Genomic DNA, 16,408 nt, shown 5'->3' on the forward strand with positions numbered 1-16,408 from the left:
CCTCCAGGCCATTGCACCTTCCATCTGCCTTAGGGCTTGGAATGAAAACATGAAATTCTTTACAATCTGAAAGCCTGTCTTTTCCAAGAGGAAAAATGATGTTGGGAGGAAAGGGAAGAAGATTGGAGTGCCTCCAATACTTCTGTGTGTTGTCAGCAGTCTCTCATTTTGCTTATGGACAAAGAGCCATAAAGACCATGCATGCTGGGAAGCAGGCTCACTGCACCCTTCTCCATAGGTGGCAGAGAGGCTCCAGAGCTGTATGACTGAGTTATTTATTTAGTGCTAAACCAGTAGCAAATATGCAGCATTCTGAACCAAAACATAAAATATCAGATTATTTTTTTTTCTATCACTTTAGAAGAGAAAGAAAGAGTTTCCAAATAGCAAATTATTTCAATGTGATAGGAAAAGACATCTGATATCTTCTGTCCATTTCCTGTAACAAGACAGATTTCTTGCAGTGTTGATGGATTGGAGAAATGAAATACAGGATTAAGTCAAGAGATAACCTAGTAATCTGCACAAAACCCATCCTAAATACCTATTTTGTGGAATAATCAAGATTGATGTGCCTGGTGCTGGTTAGAACAATTCTCTATGTTCTTTTTGGCTGTGATTTGATTGTGTGGATCTTGGCCTTGAGAAGCTGTGAGGATGAATGGGTTGAATGCCATTTTGTGAATGGGCTCGGCCACTTAAAAAAAAAAAAAAAAAAAAGAGCGGGGGGTCATTTTTAGAAGAATTTATGTCTTGGGCCATGGGTTTTGATTTTTACATGGTGAATGCTCAGTACTTGTTGAAAATCAGGGTCACTTGAAAAGAAGCAACTTGAATTAACTTAATCTATAGTCACTGAAGGAAATAAATGCCATTATGTTGTCTGCTCTAGCTTTCAATCCAAGCAGGTTGCAGAAAGGTAACTAGACAGGTTGTTTTTAATTGCAGCAGTGTTATTTAGGTTTTAAAGTCAGCTCAGGTAATATTATCAACCACATTTGTTCACAGCTCGCAAGCCTGCTGCAGAGCAGGCTTTTTATACGAAATATCTCCTTGTGCACAGTGCTTTCCATTTCCTCAATTGCTGTTATCAGAAACATCTCTGTGCTGGCCCAGAGGGACTTCCTGTAATTGGGTGCTTGAGTCATGGTTGAATTGTGTGGGGCTGAAGCAAAGGCTAGATTATCCAAAGCAAAATATAATGTATTTTGCTTCAGGCATGTACGCTGCTGATGGATGGTCTCTTAAAGTGGGATTTCTGCTCTCACTTTCGTTCTATTTCCTATTGTTGGGTCAGAAATGAATGCTCTTCAGAAGTGCCTCCTCTTTCCTGTGCAGCCTCTGAGAGTATTTGTTCTTAACCTTTGCTTATGGAATAGCTTGGAGCTTTGGACAGAATGTGCAAAATGAGCTTATTAATTAATTGTGATGGTTTCTGTAGTAGCTTTTCTTGGAGGTAGTAATTGTCTGAAAGGATCCCCAAAAAATTTCAGTTTAGAGCTTCATAACAAGGTTACCTAGATCCTTTGTAATACTGCACACTACTGGAAAAAAAGAATGGCATATGCTAATGCTTATGAAGTAAGGAAGTAAAAATAACAAGTGTATTATGAATTAGCTAGGATCGTATACTCCCCTTGCAAATCCCACAGGATTTAAATAAATGGAACTTCTGCACAAGTGTGCATAATTTTACCAGTTATTTTAGAAAATTACATGCATGCAATATCTTGCTTTCAGGCTTTTTTTCAGTCTCTTTTTTAATAGTATGCTTGCTAAGGCTTTACAAATAATTGACTATGTCAGTAGGATCCAATGAAGCTACTCTAGAGTTCCTTCTGTCCCCCAGATACTCAGGGTTTGCTTGCACTTAATCCACTTTCTGCAGCTTGATATAAAGGTACAATTTCTGTTACTGTTTATTTTCACTTCCATAAATTCCGTTTTTTATAAAGATGCTTACAGTCAGATAAGAACCAGAAGTGTTTTCACTGAGTTTCTTTGGTTTGATTAACATGAGCGTCAGCATTGCAGAATGAAACTCTCTCTTCTTTTTACTCAAGGGTAGATACTAAGCCGGCTGCTAAGTCCACTCCGAAATGGACATCACCACCCCCCTTTCAGCTCTGTCAAGATGATTTTGGTCCCAAGGAAAACACAGGCCAATTCCTACAAATGCATAATCTTTGAAAATCCCAAGCAAAACATGACTCAAGTCAGTAACATAGGGAAATTTAATTGATTATTGTTTTCATTTTCCTCTATTATCCTGGGGGTGTAGCTTGGGAAGGGGGAAGAGGGCATATATAAGTACACACGTCATGTGCTGCAGAAGATTATTTCAGAATATGCAGAAGATATTTTCAAACTCTAAGTCCTTGTGCAAAGCCCAAACATGTGAGGCTCACCATAGGGGCAGCGTGTTCTTCCACCTGAGGGGAGCAAGCACTGCTGATGCTTTTGGGGAAGAAGCCACGCAGGTACCTGCTGACCTGCATTTGCAAGATGCTGGGGGGTCCTTATGTTGGGATCAGAAGGGGTGCCCTGGAGCAAGAGAGCTGCATAGGGTCCAGGTACGTCTGGTGCACAGGTGACTTTCCTGTGTACTCTTTTAGGATTCTAAATCAACATCCCAGTTATATCAGCTTTTGTTCCTTAGTGCTTACGTGGTTATGACAGTGTCCCACTAGAGTCTGCAGATAGCTGCAAGAATTCTGACAAGGTTTGTTACTGCTTTGGGCATCTTGGCGTGAAATCTTGCAGCCGCTGTGGATGAGCAGGGCAGTGACTTTAACATTAGGTCACAGGGGAAGCAGGTTCTTGGGGACACTGAGAGGGGTGAGTTACAGCTACAGGAGATAATCCAAGTGCTTTAATTTTGTACAAACGCATGCAGGTGATGCCTGGTCTTCTCGCTTAAATCTAATTATTACACCATTCAGGGGTAGGAAAAGCCAAAGCATTTTGTACCACAACATGGTGTTGGGAATGAGTCTTTTATATAAAGAGAGTGATAATATATGAGGTCAGGTAGTAAATCTAGCAGAGGCTGCTCAAATCTCAGTCCAGAGACTCGAGTTGACCTTTGCCTTCTTTTGCTCAATATGGCAGTAACTGAGGCCAAATCTCAGATGCTAAAAGACTGAAACTTCATAATTTGTTGGCTTAACACAGAAGTTTGGAAGTGAGACGTCTAAATGGCTGTTGGCAGGTGCATTTGTCTGGGAGCAGGTGGGGAATGTTCTGCTGGAGTCAGATTACCATCCTTGTCTGTTTTCTCTTCTCCTGAGCAATTAATTCCCCTTGGACTTTTTATCTTGGATGACCTGCAAGCTCTGTCTTTTTCATCAGCTAGCAAGTCCTTTAAAATTATTTTGTTCTACACTGCCCATAATTAAGCTTGTTTATCTGTAAAGAAACACACCTGTGCCTTTCTCCATACATCTTCAAGTCAGCCTGTTGGGTGTTTTTCAGATGCACAACTAGGTGACTGCTTGGAAACAAGCGCACAGTTCTTCAGACCACTTTCCTACCTGGGCATAACCACAGTCTGGCCTCACTCCGTGCTGAAGCAGTTGCATTTCACCCTGTTGCTAAAGTCTGTTGCATTGGCGATAATTTTTTTGGGTGGTTAATGTCTGCTGTTAAATACCAGCCGTGGGGATGCTGGGGGCACATGGCGCAGCAGCCAGCCTCCAGCATGGATGGCAAGACTTGAATCAGCAGAGGTGCGGGGCATGACACATGGAAATGTTGTGTAGCATCTGTTTCCAGAGCATTTGACCCAAGCCAGTTTTCTTGCTGCAAACGTGGTCATACAATATTCCCTTCCCATTCCCACACCTAAAATATATTGTAATTGCAGTTTTGTGGAGGTTTTCTTTGGCAGAATCATAAAAAAAAAAAAAAAACATTCCATGAAAAAGCACAGAGAAGAGAAGGGGATGGCTCCCTGTTCCCCAGACAATAAACTTCCTATCAACTCTGCTGATAGATTTTAAATCAAATTTATAAATCCCTCACCATCCCTGCTGGTGAGGTAGTTACCCTGTATCGAGGACCTTAGCTGGACTTCAACCAGTGGCTTTGCTGAGTCTAGAAACAGCTTGCTTTCCTTGGCAATTAGGAAGGGAGCAGGAGGGGGGAGCTTACTTGAAAAGGTCAGGATTTGGGGTTTTTCAGTACACAGAAGTGTTTCACTGCCGTGTTTATTTTTTATCCCAAATGTTAGTGGTTTCTTTTTTTCTTAATAGTACCAATAGCAAAATATCAACTCATCAATAAATCAGTGCAACAGTATGTGAAATATTAACCAGCTTTGACAACTTAAATCCTCTCTACCTAAATGGTTATGAAAGCAGGTGGTCTTGGTGAAAGCATCAGCAAGTTCCAGCAAAATAAAGTCGTTCAGAGCAATGGAAGTTGGAATCTGCAAGCAAATAAGGTCCTGTGAAATGTTCACAACACTTAGCTGAAACTCAGCTTAGTCTTGCTAGGAGATATTTGTCAATGTTAACAAATGTTTACGTGAAGTGTGGGCTAAACCCTGTGTCTTTCTCCCTCTCTCCAGAGGCCTCTTCCTCATGTTCTCCATTGCTAGACTTGAAGGAGTCTCCCGGTTGTCAGATTCACAGCCAAACGATTTTATGTAGGTGAAAGTTGAGGCAAAATACTCATAGTTCAGAGGTAAGAATTCTTGTAGAAACAACATGTTTGTTTAATTAAGCTTGAAGGAAACCAAGCAGCTAAAGGAATAAGTATCGGCTAGTAGAAAATAATTCCTCCTTCACTCTGCCCTGGCACCAGCACTCAGAAAATCACTCGAAAGTTCTGTAGCCAAGCAGAGCTGCCCAACCTCCTGAGTGCCCAGAAAAGCTGACATTCTGCCTGTTTGTGGTTATGCTTCTGCTCATTTTTTTTGCTGTGAAGTTTTCAGGTAGATTCTCAGACTCCACAGACTGTCTCCTCTCTTCCCTTCCTCTGAGCAGCCCGGTGGGATAGCTGAAGGGGTATGCGTTTGCTGCACATGTGCAAGCTGGCCATTTGCATCTGCTGGTTAGGGCCAGTCTTTCTGAGCTGGGAACTTCTTGTAAGACCTCAGCCTGGGTTTTTCCTCTCTTGCCAGGGCACTGCTGCTTTCCCTGTGATTTCTGCCCATACTTATCAGCCTGCTCAGAAGCACAGCACAGCCATTCTTTAAAAGATGTTCTTTTATTCTCGTTTTCTCTTCAGTATACTATACGACAGAGTACTGGTGCACCAGATGTTTTGTTTAAACCTGCCTGTTCAATTCAGAGTAGTAGTGAGTCTTCAATGAACTCTTATAGTCCCCCACTTTAACTTAATGTGCTGTTCATAATGCATCATATTATCCAAGCAGTTCTCAGTTCTCTCTTGCCCAAAAGCCTTCCTTTTAGTGTCTTAGCACAGATAATCTTCATAGTGTCTCTTGAACAGTTTTTGCTTTCACCAAATTGGAGAGTCAGGTTGATAATCCTTTGGAACTCCAGGTAGGCTTTTTTTTTCCCCTCCCCATTGAAAGCGGTAACTTGTAAGGTTAGTCTGTAGATCTGCTAGTCTGCTAATGACTGTTTCAGAAGCTAAACATTCAAATATGTGTACTGGTGTACTCACTGTTGCCACCAGTTTGTGATGTTATTACTGGAGACTTTCAGGTCTATACAGAACAGCTTGCATGCACCAGGCAAAAGCAGTGTGCGTTGGGGAACCTGCTGAAAAGACAGGTTCTGTTGAGGTGGAAGCTACTGTTAACTGTCAGTAAACCAAAACAGCTAGCACCTGGACTTATGACAACATTGGCAGTGAAACAGATCTCCCCAAAAGCGAGAAGAAAGTTTCTCTTGTCATTACTACCTGTACTAGAAAATATGTTAAGCCCCAGTGCTGCCAGTGGTGCTGCACAGAAGCTTCGTTCAGTGTCTGAGCTGGTGGGACTGACTTGTGTGCTGTGTTGCAGGGATGCCCTGCTGGGTTGGAGCCTTATTCTTTTCTCGCATAGAAGGCATCTGGGTGCAGATCTGCAGCTGTATTAAATGCTGTGCTTTCAGAAATATCCAAAGTTTTTGTTCTCCTTGGCTGTAAAACCAAGTCTAACCACTGTGTTGTCTTGAATTCTTGGTAACAGTTGTTTAAGCCCCAAAAGCCCTTCACCTACCTGGCTGTAACCTGAGCGGAGCAATCCCACCTGCCTGCCGACCACATAACAGGGCTCACGGACCTTGCAGCCATCCCAAATGCAGGGGCAAACACAGGTGCATGACTTCTGGCTTCCTTCTCATTTGCATAATAGCAGCCAAGTCATTGAAGTGGAGAGTGGTCAGCCAGCCAAGCACAAAAAAGATAAGAGCACCTCATTGAAGTGTGCTGCCTTAAATTTTCTGCTTTAGAAGTATACATATTTATTTTTTTTTCCCTCAGCAAAGTTGGACATGGAAAATGGAGCATTCATGAGGTGGAGCAAACAGGTGTGTGCTGGCTCTCCCTATTCCACCTGAACCTGCTTTTGTTAAGTGTTTGTGTCCGTCAGCTCCAGGCTGTTCATCCAGCAGTAGCCTCTGTTTGTGCCAGTTACTTAGGGGAAACTGGAGCAGCTTCTGGTCCGTGTTCATGTCTCCTGACCCCTTTCTCCTTGCTCCCCCATTCTTCTCCTCAGTGACATCTCTCACCTCAAAGCAGCTGGTTTTAGCTGCTGTAGTTTAGGGGGAGACAGGGAAGGAAGAATGGAAGCAAGGAGGAGAGCTCGGCCTGTGTTGTGTTAAAGCAGTGACTTGTTCTGGGGCCGAATGGCTTCAGCTTGCAAGGCTTGTAACAGGGAAATTCTCATTTAAAGGAGGCATTGGCAGAGGTGCTCTCAGTCACTAGAGCAGGCATGGAGAATAGGTAGGGCAAACCAGCGTACATCAGAGGAGAGTCACGCCTCATGTCTGGGCACTTCTGATATGGCAGCGGTCAGCAGCACAAGCTGGAGAGAGTGCAGGGCCAGGTGCTGAGTGGAAGCAGTTTCTTTAAAGATTTTTCCTACCCAGAAAACACAGTTTTCTTTCTGTTGTTATAGCAAATGCTGTGTTGTGCTGGAAACAGGGATTATCTGACTCGCACCCACACTGTTGCACCTGTTAGTAAAAGGTCAATATGTTCTCATGAAATCAATTATAAAAGCCAACCCTTTCTTGGCAAATGGCTAGCAAATCTTGACTGCTTTGACCCCGATCCATCTGTGTGCTTAGGCAAACTATTTATCCTACACCCACATGTGTCCCAGGAGCTCCCCTCCTCTGTGGAGGCACTGCCATCAAGGAGGGGAGTGGGAGCCTGAGGGAGCTGGGTGGCTGTCACTGGGCACCATGTGGCTCCTGCTGCGTGGCAATAGCTTGTTCTGCTCCACTTTCCTCAGCTGGAAACCAAGGCTTTGACTGACAGTGATACAGAAGGAAAAAAGGTGATATAAGAAGTGGATGCTTTTGAGAGCTGGGAGTAAGAGTCTTGTCTAAGAACTGCAACTTTGGGGCTCATTTTTCACAGTTGAAGGCAATCAAATCATCTGTCTTTGTAGGAGAAAGGTTGCAAGCATGTTGGGCTTACTTGTGAATCTACTTTGCTGGCTTCTGCAGTGAACGATCTCCAGATTTTGATAAGTGTATTTATCATCATAAATAAGTTTCTCCATTACTAATTACATCCCAATGCCAAGATTTTGTGTTGCCAAAAATGTAGGCAGATGCAATAAAAATGCTTAACGATTATAGGTGCTTTATTTTCTTTTTAATGGAATGAAGTCCTTTTGTGACCAGAAGAGGTAAATATTTTAGTGAATGCTTGACATAGCCTGGTCAGATTTTTTTATGTTCGATGCCTGAATTGCCTAGTTCTGTCATAGCTCCCTTTTCCTAGCCACTTGTGAAACAGTAATTTTTTTGAGGTGAGATGTCCCAGAACCACCTCTAGACACATTTTGTTAAACAGGGCGTCTTTCTTTCCATAAATGACTCGAAAGCCACAGCACAAGCATGGTGGGTGCAGGTGATTCCCTCAGCCTCATGTCATTAGTGACCCGCTCAGTAGTCACTGCTGGCTTGGACAGGTTTTCCCTGCCACTTTAGCAATGTGACATTAGCCTGGAGGCTGGGCTGTCCATCTTCTTCTGTCTTAGGGGGAATCGTTGAGTGCTGGGCATCTCCCAGCTGGCTGCTCTACTGCTTCACTCCTTGTCTGTAGGGTGGGAAGGTTCACATGCAAAAGCTCTGGGAGCGTTAAAGGGATATCAGTAGGGTGGTGTACCAATGGCACACCACTGTGCCCAGGGGTTCCCGAGCTCCTGACAGGTCCCTGGGCACCTTTCTGAATCGAATGCCTCTAGCCACTCAGGCTCCTCTGTGTGCTCTCCAGGCTGGCTCCTCTTTGAAATGGAAGAGGTGGTGAATGTTTTACGGATTTCGCCAGTACTTAGCTACACATCAGGCTGAAAACTTAGGTGTGGGAATCTTGCTGGACAGTCATCAACAACTTTGTTTTTAGACTATAAATTATAAATTGATATCCCATGAAGGACTTGACTTGGCCTGGAGATTGCACTATATGTTGCAGAGTCCTTGGAGTCAATATCTTGACTCTTAATAAATAAATACTTCAGTAAGTAGAAGCCTATCAAAACCCTTCTGGTAGCCTGTGTGCATGACATAATGGTATATGTGGACAAGCTCCCTCACCTTTTTCTTGTTACAAACATCCATATGTAAGGTTTAACATATAGGACAAAGCTTTTTCTTTTAATAGATGGTGAGCTGTGACAGCTGCATAGGGAAAAATCTCTCAAGTTCCCTCCTTCCTTGTTTGTCATCGGCAGAAGTGCATTTCTGGACCTTAACCAGAGCTGATAAAGGAACTTTTTTTTAACATTCTTTTTTTCTTCCAAGCTTGTGACTTGGATAGGTGACAGGATCATGTTGCTGGTAGCTCAGACCGTTTGAAACTTTGGTGCCAGTGTTTTGTCAGGTGTGGGCTCCTTGACTCAAGCCAAGCCCGTGATATCTGCGCAGATTGTTCCAGAGAAGTGCGTAAGCAACTCAAATGTTTTTTAAAAATTTTCTTATTTCATGAAGTTATAAATATGTAGTAAGTGTACTTGTTATAGTTTGTTGTTCATTTTATTAAACAATGAAATGTGTGGTATTAAGGTCCTTAGAAAAGTATTTCCTCTATGTCCAATTATGTAACCATCAATCACAACTTTTACAGCAGATTTTACAAATGATTATATGCCAAAAATGTCAAATTACTTGGAAATTTAATATTCTCTTCCTACATAACTTCTTAATCCAACTACTTGTTGTCAGGGATGGTTCATTTTTAGCACAGACACATTTTGAAATTGAAGTTTCACTAGTAATGAAGTTGTACATATGAATGTCAATGTCGGCATGCCCTGAAACTATTAGATCAAGATGTAGTGTTTGGGAGTCCCAGTGGGAGCTTTGCAGAGGGCTTATACAGGAGTGGGTTTGGGCTGCAGAGATCTCCAGAAGTGCTGAAGGAACTCTTGGAACCGGAGCCAGTTCTGCCCCTCTATATGCTGCCTTCTCGTGAGGTTGGCATTAAGGTCCTGCCTTACTGTGCCAGAGCCACACTCAGGTCTGATGAGCACCAAGTGTTGCTGTGGAGGAAGTGCGCTTGATCATATCCTTGCAGGGGAGACCTGCAGATGAGAAGTGGATTGAGCTATTTGATGAAGTTTCCGGTTCTTGTGACTGAACAGACATGAATGAATCTCCGTTCTGCGTTGCCACCATGTCTTAATGCTTCCCTGTTTTTTCATCAAGCTCTGTTCCTCATGCAGGGTCAGATAGCCTTGCTGTGTTTGGCCACTTTGACCTGGAGAAGTAGTCCCAGCTTTTCACACTGGAAAGCAGGCACAAGAAAATTGAGCCAATGACCAAGCTTGTGTCACGTATTTGTGACAGACCAAGATAATGAACTTCAATCTTTCCAGTCCCAACCTTACACCTTGGTCTTTAAGGCATAATCTTGTACTGCAGTCTCTCCTCCTCTTTAAAGCGTGCATACTTGGTGTAAAGAAAACAAATAGGCATCTGATGTCTTGGAACAGCACTCAAGTAATAGTCCTGCCTCAGGACACAATGCTGTAAGTGCATGGCACAGGAAGGTTGAAACTTCAGAAGTTTCAAAATACAAATTACGTGTCTTAAGATGAGGGAGTAACTTTGGGACTGAGTTCTTACGCCTGTCTCCCCGCTAATCCTGGGCCAGGTGTTTGCAAAACACAGCTGCTTTGCAGAAGTTAGGTGAGAATGTGCGTTTCTGTCCAGCTTTCTGCTAAACTGGAACATGCAGCTTACTGTTAAAAGAATAACAGTGTGACTGTTAGATGTTCTTCCCATTATCTCAGTTTGATAAAAAGCATTCTTCAGGTCAACAGGGCTCTCTAAAAGTTTAACTGCATTGTTCTGTTTCCAACTGTGACTCCACAGTGCTCTCAGTAAAAGCCCACATGGTAAAAGATGTAAGAAAATAAACAAAACCCTAGGGAACCATCTAAAAAAAATAGGGGGGGAGGACGGGTGGGGGGGCGTTGTAGCCTGTCAAAATAAGAATCGAGGACCCCTAACCCAGGTTCAGAAAGAGCTTTCCTTCTTTCTGCTGCACTAATGTGTATCGGTGAAGACCTGAGAAGCATGCTGCAAGCAAAACACATCTGAACTGGGAACCTGAGTGGGGCCTGTGGGCTGGTGGGAGGTCCTAGGAGCCCTTGGAAGGGAGGAGCAAGGTGGTGTGACAATGCAAGGTGAAAGTTTGAGCATCATATAACAGAATTTACCTGTTGGTTGCTGGCTTTCATTCCATAAATTAATAGCGTTTATGTCACTATGACTTCCTGTACCCAAGCCAGTTCCTTTAGAAAAGTGTCCTTTTTATTTCTGCAAAGCTGTAATACTTATTTTCAGTATTGCTTTCATTGACAGACAATATGATCAGGAGTATTAGTCATGGTTAATGTTTACTCTTACTTATCTGCAGGTAAAGTAGATCTTTAGAAGGGGAGAAGTTAGAATATAGAAAACGTTAGAGTATAGAAAAAATATAGAAATTAATATTTAATACAAGAACTAATTATGGAGCATTTGCCATCTAGTTGGTGACAATAACAACATATCTGGAGAGACATTATGTTGTACCTGGATATGATGCTTAATCTTTGTGTCTCTCAGATGACCCTTTGAAATAAGTGAATAGTAACTTTCTCCTGTGCGTTAGTTTTTCCATGAGCCTGCTGTGTTTCTGGCTGGCTCCTGGCTCAGCAGGACAGGAGGGCTGTGCAGCAACTAGCATGCCAACATGCTGCTCTTGGTGCGCGCTGCTACTCCTGCAGTCAGGTAATAATTCCAGATGTCTGTCAGGTACACTGAGAGTTTCAGCAGAGTTGTGTTCAGGAGGCTGCAGCTACCATCAGGATACCTCGTCAAGAGATAACGCTGCCTTGTAAATAGGGCGTTCCCTCAAAGGCATCCTCTGCAAGTATGCTGAGGCGGTAATTGAGTGGCGGCAGTAATTAGGCAGTGCATGCTAAGCTCGTTACCTGTTACAATTACATGTGTGATGCTGCAGAGATGCACAGTTTCATGCTGATAATGAAATATTCTCTGGTCTCCTTTTCAAGAGCTGCAGCAGCCTGCAAGTTTCTATGAGAAAGCAAAGGTATCTTTGGCGTCCCTTCTTTACTGCTGTATGATTTGTAGTCCTCTAGATTTGTGGAGGACCTAATCCAGAGTTTTGAGGAAATAACTTTTTAATTTATTAATTTTTTAATACATTTAAGCAACAATTTTTGGGTCACTGCAAGTTAGGTAACCTCATTAGACAGCAGCAGTGTTCATGGGGTGCTAGAGAATTCCTCGCTGCTCCTCCCTGCCCAGAGAACTCCCTCATCCAGTCTGGCAGGAAGATGGAACAAGTGTTCACGTGGCCTCTGAATTCCTAACCAGTCACACCCCGGCATTTCAGCCTGTTTATGTGTGGGGGAACTTCTGTGAAGTGGAATGCCTTGATCTTTTCTTTTCTCTCTTGTGCTGTGATGGTTAACTAGGGTGCTAAAAAAGTACATGCTGCTGTGGCGAGGGGACAAAAATTGTTTTATTTTTTTTCTTGAAGACTGGCTAATAACAAGAGCTCATAAAATGTTCCTGTAAAAGCTGCATCGTCCTACTCTTTACTCACACAAGATCCATGTACGATTGCAACTTAAATTGTTTTTTAAACCAGTTCATTTCAAATTTAAGTCCTTGGAAGCTTGCAGTCCTTTATGTACAGGTTATTGGAGTCAAACCAGAAGGTTTTTGCTTGTTTGTTTTAATTTTTTTTTGAAACACCTCACTGCAAATTTATGTCTGTAGAAGCTTGCAATTCATTGTGGGCATCTTAGGTCAGTTCCTGACTGATTTGTTTGGTACTGAAATGAGCCTGACTTGAGCGAGTCTTAATATTATTCATGTGACCTTTTCTACTGTTTGAACTATGCCAGTTTAAAGTCTCGTGTAAGGAAAATGGGTGCACTTCTCCTGCATGGGCAGGCCCCAGGAGGAGAGAAGGAACTCTCAGCTGGCGCATAAAGCCAGAGGATACACATCGTAAGGGACAAAGAAGTGAAAAAGAACAAGACTCACAGAAACAACATACACATACAAGCAGGAAATAAAGTGGAAGGTTTACCAACTAGATGTTTGTTTCTACCTCAGAAAAGATTAATGCTTGTTTAGATGTTGTGGGATCCTTCAAGGTCCTGGAGTTTTAGAATTCAGGCTTTTTAAGTGTTAAACTCCTCTTTTTCTTTGACACTCTTCTTGTTTTCTAAATTATAAAGGTGTACCCCAGATTATTTCTGCTTTCTTGTGATTCAGATTTAACAGTGATACCTCTGTTATTTATCCAGTGAAAGTATGTGTTTAAAGGTAGGGGATTTCAGGGAGTCACAGTCCAATGTGGAGAACACACCTCATGTTTGGTTTCTGCGCTCACTGGTCCCGCAAACATGTTTTTTTACTTTTTGTCCATTAGGATGCTGTTGTGAGGGTAAAATGATGATTTTTTTTCTGTAAATATTTTACTAGATACACATTTTTTACGCATTTCTCAGATATGACTCAACAATTTTGCTTTTTTTTTTTGGTCCTTCTTTCTCACCTCTCTTTATTAAAAAATAAGTACTGCTCCATGAGATCTTGGTTCTGTGCCACTTAAACCACAATCTGTTGCATTCCTAATGTTTTGTTCACCTGTAATGTCAATTATTTTCCTTTTGGACCATAGTAGAAAGAAGTTATTTTAGTAAAACTAAGAAAACATTTATTTATTTATTTTTATTCTTTAACTGAAGTAGAAGCATCTTCCAGAGAGCAAGTTGGAAATGTCACTGAGAATAGCATAGCGAAAATATAGATGTCAGATGATTGCTTTTTCTCATCTTACATCCTTTGGAGGTTAGACTTTCAGATATGGAACCTAAGTAGTCAACACAGCAAGTAAGGCACAATAATACCCCTTGGAATTAGCTCAAGGACTGTGAAAAGCTCCCACCTTACACCTGTGATGCACCTATGAAATTTTAGCTCTGTGTTTTAACACTCCGTGATTTTTGACATAGATGAGGCCACCCAGTGATCCGTGTCTGAAATTAAGCTGCACTATTTGTGAAAAAGGTGGAGGTATCCGTTTGTTCTAATGCAGAAGTAACGATGCACTTAGACATAGTTACTAAAACAAACAATAATAATTATACATTGTAGTGCTCTGAAGGTGGGTCAGTGCTTTCTAATGTAATTTAAAGGTAGTATTTTGCTGGCAGTTGAAGGATTAGAGGAATATATTTATTCATTTTTTTTTTTAAGGAAAGGTGAAGTCTCTTATTGGACAGGTAGATTTAAGTGGGTGAAAACACACAATCTTTCAGGCACCCAAATTTTCTGGCTTGAAATATGAGTAACAAACTTGAGGCAAAGTTAACTGTAACAGTTGTTAAACATGGATTTACTATTCATTTAGTATTAAAATCGGCCAGACAAATGAAGTCTGGGAATCTGGAATTCTTAACTGGGCAGGAAAAGGAAAATTTGATACTCCATTTCTTATTCTTCTTTTATATCTAATTAATTGAGGTGTTTTAATCCATATGTTAGTCTTTGATTTGTTTTATCTTTACAGTGCAGCAGATGCACTTCCGTAACAGTTTTGAACTAATGTACTTCTGGATAGCAGCTGGTGAGGTGGCCAGAGATTGACCTAATAGCTCTACATCAGAGTTTTGGATCTTGGATACAGGCTTTTCACTCTGTTAAAGGACATTACTATGCATGACTATATTAAAAAAAATTACCAAAGGGAGTTTTTCTTTTTTTTTTTTTATGGCACTTTCATTTGAAACCTGATAAAGTCTATGCTTGAAGCAAAGATCTTCCCTGATGCTGTATTCCACCTACTTAGATTGATGTTTACTGCTGCTTTTTATTGAAATATTCCTGTCAAGATAGTGGGGGATGGTCACAATCCTTCCCCTTTCAGGTAGACATGTGGTGAACTTGGAGGCGCTGGTGTGCCTTTGGTTGCTTAAGAGGAACACTCTAATGAGCATTCACTGACTTAGACATTAAAGGGAAAAAAGTTCCTGCTGAAGCTGCTTGAGTGCAAAATCTCAGTGTCCATTTTCTCCTCATCTGTACAAAGCACGCTGGAGTGAGTGCAATGACTGCTGTAGGTGCAGAAGGGCTTTGGATTAGGCTAAGAACCTTACAGACAACAATAATCATCGCTTTAGTCAACAGACAGAAGTGGTACATGTTTTCTGTTTTTAAGTACTGTTTTAGTTGTAGCGTGGTATGTTCCAAAGTTAAGGAGCGATTTTTAGAGTATGCCATCCTTTTTTTGTGATTTTTGTTTTGCCAGTTTTTGTGGAGCAAAGTAAGTTTTCTTTTACATGCTTTGTACTTAAGGATAGAGAAAGTATAATGATCCTGCTACACCAGCAATCTAAGTATGTAGTAATTAATTTGATTAGTTGCTGGTGGAAGTGTAAAGTACTGAATCTGTTCAAGTTTATATTTGTACACTCTGTAAATTTGGTATTCTTATGTAAATGTGACTTTGGCCGTAATTCTGTAGATACAGCAGGAGTAATTTAAATGCTTATTTTTTATAATTGAAAATGCATTTAAGTAGAAGTCAACTTGTGATAAACTACTATTATACTGTATATCTGCAATAGTGATTTAATTTTGAAGAATGTTTTTAGGGTATGTAAAATCAGAACAGGCAATAGACAAATTAGCTATGATAGTGTGAGGACTATCTCTTTGTATTTACAGAACATTTAACCCAACAGTGAACCCCATGCCAATGGCAATAATTAATAGTAATAATTGTACCATTGTTTTCTAGGTTACGAGCAAGCGCAGGAAAAGAACTCAAAGATAACTTTTTGCGGGCCCTGATGGAACGAGAAGAAGCCAACCGTGATGGAAAGCTTTCTGTGAGTACCTGTGAGATCACAGTCTTTTCAATAGCTTAAAAATGAATCTGATCTGGAAAAATGATGCTTTTTACATGAAAAATTACTGCAGAAAGTTTACAATAGATTGTTTGATTTAGGAAAGATTCACTGAAACCTAGTATTTTGTTGATGGTAATTTTTTTAAAAAGCAAAATATGTGAAGAAGCTGCCCAGAAATCTACAAACAGGTAAGTGACAAGCTGAATGATGCAAGAGGAAAAACATCTAGAGGAGTATATTTTGATTTCATAAAAACTTCCAGATTCCTGTCATGGAAAATTTATTCCCATGTGTGTTTTACATAGAGGAAGATGCAGCTTACTTGTTAAGAGAATGTGTTTGCAACTCATGAACGTCAGAGTTGTAGGAGTTTCTGTGGGAGACGCTTGAGATGTTGAGCCTGATGCAGGAAAGTTTTATGAACACTGCAGTGTGCCTCCCGACTCAGCTGGCTCGTGTGTGGTAACTTGTCCGTGTGCTGTGCTTGCTGGTGTTTTACTCACCCAGGATGATGCTGGCTGGGAGGCCACGTGGGAATCTTTTCAATACTTTTTATCACAGTATCCTTCTGGACAAAATGTCCAGTGTACAGCTAGACAAATACATAATGTGATGGGTGAACAACTGGCTGGTTGGTCAGCCTCAAAGGGTTATAGTAAGTGGGGTTACATCAAGCTGGTGGCCAGTCACTAGCGGGACTACCCAGGGCTCCATTGTAGGGCCAGCTCTCTTCAATGTCTTCATAAATGAAATCCTTCCAACTCAGGATATTCTGTGACTTGAGGTCATTCTGCTTCCATTTAAACTTTGTAACACAACTGAAAAAGAGTCAGAAGT

General features: G+C 41.4%; 1 protein-coding gene across 2 annotated transcripts in view; it reads left to right on the forward strand.

The window, feature by feature from the left end:
- Nucleotides 1–16,408, forward strand: part of CFAP299 (cilia and flagella associated protein 299) — a 213,428-nt gene that overhangs the window by 57,588 nt on the left and 139,432 nt on the right. For both annotated transcript variants that reach the window (XM_066995948.1, XM_048074431.2), the window contains exon 3: nt 15,460–15,550. In XM_066995948.1, coding sequence (XP_066852049.1) covers nt 15,460–15,550 — 91 coding nt within the window. The remainder of the gene's footprint in view (nt 1–15,459; nt 15,551–16,408) is intronic.

This window comes from Anser cygnoides, chromosome 4 (assembly GCF_040182565.1).
Source record: "Anser cygnoides isolate HZ-2024a breed goose chromosome 4, Taihu_goose_T2T_genome, whole genome shotgun sequence".
Lineage (NCBI taxonomy): Eukaryota > Metazoa > Chordata > Aves > Anseriformes > Anatidae > Anser > Anser cygnoides.